Source organism: Muntiacus reevesi, chromosome 4 (genome assembly GCF_963930625.1).
Source record: "Muntiacus reevesi chromosome 4, mMunRee1.1, whole genome shotgun sequence".
Lineage (NCBI taxonomy): Eukaryota > Metazoa > Chordata > Mammalia > Artiodactyla > Cervidae > Muntiacus > Muntiacus reevesi.
Genome location: NC_089252.1, coordinates 110,623,712 through 110,632,847, shown reverse-complemented (window position 1 = coordinate 110,632,847; position 9,136 = coordinate 110,623,712). Strand labels below are relative to the sequence as shown.

At 47.5% G+C, this 9,136-nt stretch overlaps 1 protein-coding gene across 1 annotated transcript; it reads right to left on the bottom strand.

Moving 5' to 3' along the window:
• Positions 1–901: 901 nt before the first annotated feature.
• LOC136167485 (serine protease 44-like) lies at positions 902–5,161 on the bottom strand. The gene is made up of 6 exons (XM_065935043.1): positions 4,657–5,161; positions 4,108–4,264; positions 3,169–3,434; positions 2,244–2,386; positions 1,528–1,674; positions 902–1,413 (listed from the first exon to the last, which is right to left on the bottom strand). The coding sequence occupies exons 1-6, from the start codon at positions 5,159–5,161 to the stop codon at positions 1,312–1,314; spliced, it is 1,320 nt and encodes a 439-aa protein (XP_065791115.1). The 3' UTR covers positions 902–1,311.
• Between the last annotated feature and the right edge of the window lie 3,975 nt (positions 5,162–9,136).

Below are 9,136 nucleotides of genomic sequence, written 5' to 3'. Positions count from 1 at the left end.
TCTCCATTTCTGCAAATAACAGTACTAAATGTAACTGTGTGTATTCGGTCATGTCGGACTCTCTGCAACCCAATGGGCTGTAGCTGCCAGGCTCCTCTGTCCATGGGATTTCCCAGGCAAGAATACTGGAGTGGGTTTCCATTTCTTACTCCAGGGGAATCTTCCCAACCCGTGATCTAACCTGCGTCTCCTGCACTGGCAGGCAGATTCTTTAGCAATGAGCCACCTGGGAAGCCCAGGGTTCCTCTGAGGGCCACTTATATCTGGAAACTTGAACACAGACCAAGGAAGGCCGGGTGGACAGGACGCAGAGCCTGGGGAAAGATCAGCAGCCAGTCCAGGTGACTATGGACCCCTAGGTCTGCCGATTGAGATGCCGCACACATGCACACAGAGCCAGACCCTCCATCCTACGCCTGGGAGAACTCAGCTCTTTGCGTTCAGGGTGTCCTGTCACCAGGACCACAGGGTCTCCTCCAGGCATGACCCTCACGGGCAGCACAAGAGGTATAAGGTTGTGTGAGTGGGCCACGCCCTCATCTCTGCCTTCCTGCCTCCAGGCTCCCATCCAACCTCAGTTCCAACAGCCCCACTTGGAGCGATGCTGACGCCTACAAGAGGAGCCCTAACGCCTAAAAGAGGCCGCTGGACCCACTGCCTAAGACACCATCAGACTTCCATCCTGGTAGACAGGCTCCTCATCTCCCATTTTCTAGAGCGTAATGGACACCATGAAAGGTCCCTCAGCTAAATGGGAAACTAGTTCTCTATAGCATGTTATATGCAACCCCACAACCTTCAGAAGAGCAGAGCTTCACAGCACATAAGAGACGAAGCATTTATTGAGCTGACATCAGAACTCTCCACCCTCCTTAATGTCTCAACACAACTTGGGGTGAGCCTGGATGTGGCCACTGGAGCACTGGGGAGGGGGTTCCAAGACTGAGTGGCCCCAGGAAGGCTTGTGTGGCAGAAGCTGGACCCTCACAGATGGATCCACATCGGGAAGCAGGGGACCTTTCGCCAACCCAGACTACTGAGTCACATGCGGACGTGGTGAGGCCTCGCTCTCACCCAACAATCACCAGGTTTACTGATATGATACAGTGTCAGACAAGGCTGCTGCTAGGGATGATGTGAAGATGTTCTCCTATATTCATGAAGCATCACCTGGCAGGTCACTGTCCATCCAGCTGGGATTGTTTCAGCCACTCCTCTCAGGCTAGCACAACCCAGGTGTATTGTGAATGTGGTATTTTCCTGGAGCAGCAGGCTGGGGAACTTTCAAGGCTTCTTGCTTTCGTTTCTCAGTCATGTGGAGCTCCACACGGCCAGTGGATTCCACATGAAATTGAGCATAGGGATTGAGTAGGAGTCAGAGGTCAGAGGCAGTGCTAGTCCAAGACTCAGAAACTGGAAGAAACATGACCAGGGTGATCATGGGGTCAGCAGAATGCTCCAAGGCAGCACCAGACACAGAATCAGGCTGAAGTAGCTTGTTGAATATGTATGAGAGGTCTGACTCACTCTAGCAATGAGCCAGTCCTTGTAGAAACTCACTTCTGTATAAACTCCTGGATACCCACTGCGACCACAGCCAATGCCCCAGCTCACGATCCCCACTTGGACCCATGAATTATTAAATTCACAGACCAGGGGACCCCCAGAATCTCCCTAGATAAAGAGAAAGAAACACAGTGATGGAAGAGGGACAACGTCATAACAGCCTAGTTGCACTGCAAGGCACTGGGAGGATGGATGTGCATGGGGCTCCCCAGGCACCACTAGGGCTCCCCCAGCCCCAGGTTTCCATGTGTATGAGATCTGAGAATTGATAACATTTACCAAAGTTGTGTATGTCATCAATAAAGTCTATACCAAAAACTGAATAGTCTCCAAGAAAATGTATGTACTCTGAGATATTAATAATGAATGAAATCCTTACCTGCTTACATCGCCTGTCATTTAGAAGAGGTTATAACACGTGACTTGTATTATTGGTATTTCATGCCTGAATCTCCCCTCCCCCACCCCGTCTCCCTCTAGGCAGCATCAGGTCCTCTCTACTGAAGCATCAGGTCAGACCAGCCCAGCAGAGCCTTGGTGGCTTGTCCCCTTAAACCCTCAACTTGAAGACAGGCGACAGAGGCACTGCCAGATCATGTAGGTCCTACCGCCTGTGGATCAGGAACATCTGGGGGGACAACCAAAATGCAAAGGCAGAAAAGGGCCCATGGACTCACCTGGCAAGCATCCTTTCCACTGGTGCTGGTGCCACAGACAGTCCCCTCCTTGACCATATTTAAGTGACTTTCCATCTTTTCTTTGAGCACCTCATTACAAGCCTCATAGCGAAGAATGCTTAGCTCAGCCTCCTGAAGTTGTTCTGGAGAATCTGGTGATGTGTCTGTAGAGAGAATTTAGGAGTAGTTTATATCTGCCTAGTGGGACAAGACAGGTGCCCCCGGTACCCACTCTGGGTCTCAATACAGTGTGTTCACATGCAGACGCCCTCTTAGGGGCAGTGGATATTGTTCCCGTTTGACACTAACAGGACGTGAGACCCAGAACTGACATGGTGAGAGGGGTGGTAAGAATCAAAATCAAGACAGGTAGAGAAGAACTGATAGAGGCAACCTGAGAAATCAAAACTAAATATCTGTCACTCTGAGCATCGTTAGTAATAGCAACAGGTGTCCTGTCCATCAGTAAAGTATTTTTAGTTTAGAGCAGGATCAGACTCTCGAGGTACATAGTGCCCTGAGAGTACCAAATCCACCCTCTCCCCAGGGATAGAAGTCTCTACAGTTTCTTCCAGAGACATTCAATGGCCTCTTCTCAGTCACAGGAAGCTCCCTGTCCACCAAGACAAGTACTTCCAGTTGGGACAGTTCAGATTAGCAGACAGATCAACATCCCCTGAGTTTAAAAATCCACCCTGGAGAGAACCCACTTTGCTTGTCGCTCAAGCCCCCAGGTCCTGACATACTAACAAAAATTTGTAATGCCATCAAATCACTCTCACCAGCATCTTCTCCACCCTCCTCCCTTACCTACTTGCTAGAAAATTGCCTCCCTGTCTCTCCCTTTAGCTTGGAGGCCCACACCTGAGCACCAGGCAGCCCCTTCCCTAGCCAAGTTTGCTGCCATCTTGCTTCACAGTCTCACCTTCTTCCCTTAGTTTTCCCCATCCAGTCACCCAGCACTCTGTACCAGCTTGGACCATGAAAGCTTTTTCAGGGAGGCACACGGGTTGGATGCTCGCGGAGAAATTCACAGGGAAGGCAAGCAGAGCAAGGGCAATGTCATTTTCGATCACTCCGACAGGATTAAAATATCTGTGGATAACGATGTCTTGGACAGGGATCGTGACTGCCGTTGGGGAGGTGTGCAGCAAATGTATGTCTCCCATCTTCACTGTGTATTCCACGTGGCTGCAGAGAGATCCAGGAAGCTCTACACTCCCACATCTTCTAGGCTCCCAGCCTGGTCCTATCTCCAAAGCCGCTCATCGGTCACCTCCCTCCCTCCAGACCACATCCCTTCCCAGACCCCTGAACCAGTGGTTCTCAAAGTTTGGTCCCCAGATGAGCAGCACTGACATCACACGGGGGCTTGGTAGAAACACAAATTCTTAGGTCCCACTCCTGACCTACTGAATCAGAAACTCTGGGGTTGGAGACACAGTTATTGTTTTAACAAGTTCTGTGGGTGTACCCATGCTCATTAAAGTTTGAAACCACTGAAAGCAAAGCCAAGTTGACCAGCTACAGTCCACTCCCCTTAAATATTTCCTCTTGCAAGTCTTTGCACACATATTGTTTCCCAACAGGGATCTCTCCCCACTTCTTGCCACTTGACTTGAAGGCTAATCAGCATAGGCTTTAAAAAAAAAAAAAAGTAGCTTTGAACCTGATTTGGGGTTTTGACTTTCCAGCCTATCCAGGGCCCTAACATTACCTGCTTCTGACTATACCCTGAAGAGCTGTAGTCAGGGACTGTAACCCCTGTTCAGATGAGGAAGAGGAAGCTCAGGAAGGGGTTAGGATAGGCTCCAGGCCACAGAGCCTGACCTGAAGCCAAAAGCCCAGAGCCCCCAAAACTCACCCAAATATGCAGTGGGCCGCAGTCAACACCCACTGACGGGCAACGAGGGAGCCTCCGCATATGTGTTTCTGATGGATCTGCAGACTGACCTGCCATGGCCACTTCTTCTCTGCGGCTGGCCTTCCACCAGTTACCCTCGAAGTCCGACGGCCACACGCTAGAGCAGGTCAATGAAGGGAGAGGACTGAAAGTAAAGCCATTGATGCCCCCGCTACTAGAGCCAGATGAGCCTCCTAAGTCTCAGAAGCCTCCAAACAATGCCATGTCCCCTGCGAGCCCCAGGTCAGGTCTGTATTGCCCTAAGACTCCTCAGAGAATGGCCATGCCCTCTCAGACCTCAGGAGCAGAGTTGGGTCCGCTCAAATAGCCCAGGGAAAGTTTGTGCCCCCTGAAAGTCTCCTGCCCCAGGGCAGGGGCACCCGCCCCTCACACCGGGCCAGTTCTCTGCCACAGGGCTTGGCTGGGAAACCTCACCTGAAGGAAAGGCGGGTTTTCTGGTCACTCCCGGGGCCTGTGGGGGTGTCACATCCTTGTATGAGTCAGAGTCACTTAAGGTAAACGCCAGCAAATCGGGGGCTACCGAAGTCATGCGGGACTCAGGGGCCGCGGAAGTTCCCGGGGCCCCTGCAGGAGGCAGCTTCCAACGGTGCGCTCCAGGGTCCTTGCGGCTACCCCCCGAGGTAGGTGGAGAGGGCGAGGGCAGAGCTGACCCGCCCTGCGCCCCCTCCCCGCCCACCAGGGCCTCACTGAGCCAAGGCTGAAGGGCCAGGAGCCAGACCAGGAGGCCCAGGGAGCCGCCGCCGCTCTGGAGGACACCCGGAGACGCCATGGCACCTCTGGTGGTCGCCCCCGGGCTCTGCGGCGCCCCCTGGCGGCGGCTGCACGCCTGCCCTCCGAATGGTGGGGAAACAGGGCTCCGGGCGGGGAAACCCAGCCGGCCCCGCCCCACCTGCGGGGTTACCAGCGGGGCCACGGAGTTGTGACTCAGGCGAGTTCTTTCTCTTCCCCGGCTCCGAGCCGACTCATTAATGAGTGACTCCCAGATGCCTGACATCCCCTGTCCAAGGTCCCTGGCCACAGAGAGTGGCAGCCATGCCACTGCCGCACAGAGGTGCATCCATCACTGCCTGTAGGGCTGGATTAGGCCTTTCCTGGCATTTCCCACCCCTTCTTGTTGGCAGTAAAAATTTTAATTCCTCAATATAAACGCTGCACTAAACGTTAGCAACACTGAGTTAGACATGATACTGATCTCTTTTTAAAAATCGACATCCACATGAAAAGAGCCATTGTTAAAATGCAAATTAAAATCACAGTGAGATATCACCACATCTAATAGACTGGCTAAACTTTGAAAATTGTGACAACACCAAATACTGACATGGATGCAGATATGCTGGACCACTCACACACCATGGTAGGAATGTAAAATATCCCAGCCACTTTAGGAAACAGATTGGCAGTTTCTTATAAAACAAAATGTACCATTACCATATGACTCAGTAATTGCACTTCTGGGTATTTATCCCAGTGAAGTAAAGATTTATGTACACACTCATACAGGCACAAACACACAAATACTTTTACAAATGCTTATAGTGGCTAAATTCATGGTAGCCAACATCTGGAGACAAACTTGTAGGAGATAGAACAATGGCTTCCCAAAGAAATTCCCATCCTAATCACTGGAACTTGTGACTATATTACCTTACATGGTAAAAAGAATGTGATGAAATTTAAAACTCTTGAGAAAAGAAGATTAACCTAGACTACATACATGAAAGTGGCCACGATGCTTTGCGGTTCCTCCTGTCAGGAGACAAAATCAGGGGCTTCCTTAGTGACTCAGTGGTAAAGAGTCTGCCTGCCAATGTAGGAGACATGGGATTGATCCCTGATCTGGGAAGATCTCGCGTGACGTGAGCAACCAAGCTATGTGTCTCAACTACTGAGTCTGTGCTCTGGAGCCTGGAAGCTGCAACTACTGAGCTCACATGCTGCAACTGCTAAAGTCTGCGAGTCCTAGAGCCCATGCTCTGCGACCAGAAAAGCCACTGCAATGAAAAACCCATGCGCTGTGACTAGAGAGGAGCTCCTGCTTGCCACAACTAGAGAAGAGCCCACACAGCAACGGAGACTCAACACAGCCAGCCAGAAATAAAGAAATAAAATAATTTTTTTAAATGACTGGGAAGAGAACTCAATCATTTTTTTAAAAAAAGAGAGAGGTAAAGTCAGACTGTGATAGAAGCAGCCACGTCACTTGGTCTATGTGCTGTGGTGTGCTCGGTCGCTTAAGGCATGTCTGACTCTTTCCAACCCCATGGACACAAGGCTTCCCTGTCCATCACTAACTCCTGGAGTTTGCTCAAACTCATGTCCATTGAGTCGGTGATGCCATCCAACCATCTCGTCCTCTGTTGTCCCCTTCTCCTCCTGTCTTCAATCTTGCCCAGCTCCAGGATCTTTTCCAGTGAGTCAGTTCTTCACATCAAGTGGCCAAACTGTTGGTCTATATGACCTGGCAAATCCTATGGTGCTAGAGTTTGCTGTGGTGAATTAAAATGCTTGTAAGAAGTCTTTGCTATGTCCTAATTAGAGAGTCACAGTATAGATCCCTACAGTTCTGAAGCAAGACCACACTCTCTGCTGCAAAGAAGCTATATTCTTGGAAAAGCAACTTCTGGCACACTACTGAATCCTAAAAAGAAACTAAATGCCAGACCACAGGACGTTATGTGACTAAGAGACCAGTGCCTCCTACCATAAGGTGAATATTTGGCCAAACTAAGTCATAAACTCAGTTGGAAAAAGCAATTCATCACTCATTGGAAGCCATATATTTGGGATTAGATCATGGCAGCTCTTGAAGACACAAGTAAGCTGTGCAAAGAAAAGGCATAGACACCACCATCCCCCATCATGGCACTTAGCTGGATGGAACTGAAGCTGCTCTGTCAGTTCACACCCAGAGCCTGATAGGCAGTATCCTATGACCAATTGATGAAAGAAGAAAAAACCTGGGCCTGGTTCACAGATGGGCTCAAAATCTTGGTGCCAGCTGAAAAGAGACAGCTGTGGCACTAAACCTCATTGAGTAGTTACATATACACATGTATATTCTTTATATAGCTAGCATTGCCTGCTGATAATGCCTTTGCTGACATCACTATCAGTGGACTCATGAAGTGTGTAACTTACCATCATGGAATCCTGAGTAACATCACCTGACACACTGGGGCCTGCTTTTTGATCAGGAAGGTGCCAAGTAGGTACATGATTGATTGTACCAGGATCATTGTTCAGGATTGTACCAGGATCACTGGAACAATCATAAACTTCATTATATAGAAGTTAGAGGATTGATCAAATATTGGAATGGCCTCTGTATTCGTTTTCTGTGTTCTGTAACAAATACAAATTCAATGGCTTAAAATACATTTACTACACATTTACTATCTTACAGTTCCTGTGGGCCAGGAGTCCAGGCACAGTTTATCTGGGTCTTCTGTAAGGCTGCAATAAAGGTGTCAGCCAGGGCCAGGCTCTCATCCACCGGGAGACCCGACTGGAGAAGAGTTTCCTTCCAAGTTCAACCAGTTGTTGCCTCAATTTGTTTTCTGTTGCTGTGGGACTCATGGCAGCTTGCTTTTTCAAAGCTAGCCAGGGAGAGAAAGACACACAGAATGAGTCCTCAGCAAGATAAGAGTTTTACATATTGCCACATAATGTTAAGGGTGACAGCCCACTCCTGAAATCAATCAATCCAGACTTCACTTTTCAAATGTCCTTGATGCGGAAGTAAAAATGATTAATTTTATTAAGTAGTGACCTTTCGCTCCACATTTATTTAAGATTTTGGGTAATGAAATGACAATTATGCATAAAGCACTTCTGCTGTATAAAAAAGTAGGATGTTCACTCAAGCAAACTGTACATCTGTTACGTTGAATTGTCAGCTTTTACCATGGAACATCAGTTTTACTTAAAAGAGTAACTAATAAATTGTGGTAATTTAGACTTGCATATTTGACAGACATATGCTTAAGAATAAAGTTTTTTTAAAGAGTCTGCAACTTGTAAGAAAACAACTGACAGTATTTGTTGCCAATGATAAGATTTGAACTTAGAGGCGAAAATTTTTGGAAAATTTATATTTGCTGTCATGAGTTCAACAACTTTCCAATAATTAAATACTTTTCTGACAACAGTAGTGGTAACATGAGTTAGTGTGATTCTTTGATATTATGTAATGAAATGTGTCTACATTTGGGAATTTTATATAACAAAGTGAACCAAAATTTTTCAATGATTTACAATATTATGCATAGTTTCAAAAGATCCATTAGAAGTGAAAGATAGACTTCTGAAGTTCAGTATATCTTCATATCCTTACTTATCATCTGTGCCTTCTTTCTATAAAATGTTTGCTCATAACATCTACTAAGTTTTACATTTGAGCTGATTTTAAAGTACTTTCTCTTTAGTTTTTTTATATGCGTCCTAATCCTTTGTTGGAGTGTTGGTGTTGAAGACTCTTGAGAGTTCCTTGCACTGCAAGGAGATCCAACCAGTCCATCCTAAAGAAAATCAGTCCTGAATATTCATTGGAAGGACTGATGCTGAAGCTGAAGCTCCAATACTTCAGCCACCTGATGCAAAGAACTGACTCACTGGAAAAGACCCTGATGCTGGTAAAGATTGAAAGCAGAAGGAGAAGAGGACAATAGAGGATGAGATGGTTGGATGGCATCACCAATTCGATGGACATGAGTTCGTGCAAGTTCCAGGAGACAGTGATGGACAGGGAAGTCTGGTGTGCTGCAATCCATGGGGTCTCAAAGAGTCAGACACAACTGAGCGACTGAACTAAATCCTTTGTTAGTAATGCATATTTCAACTATCATTCATAATCATGATTTGTCTTTTCACTTGATTACATGTTTTGATGAACAAAAGTTATTTAGCTGTAATGCAGTCAGAAGCAACCATCTTTTTCTTTATCATTAATGCTTTTGGGGTCTTATTT

Excerpts from the sequence above, each read along its gene's own strand:
- LOC136167485 (XM_065935043.1), bottom strand. The coding sequence starts at position 5,161 with ATGTCAGGCATCTGGGAGTCACTCATTAATGAGTCGGCTCGGAGCCGG. Across the intron at positions 2,387-3,168 it reads GGGAAAACTAAGGGAAGAAG|AACAACTTCAGGAGGCTGAG; the intron begins GTGAGACTGTGA and ends CAGATTCTCCAG. Across the intron at positions 1,675-2,243 it reads GTGGAAAGGATGCTTGCCAG|GGAGATTCTGGGGGTCCCCT; the intron begins GTGAGTCCATGG and ends CTCTTTATCTAG.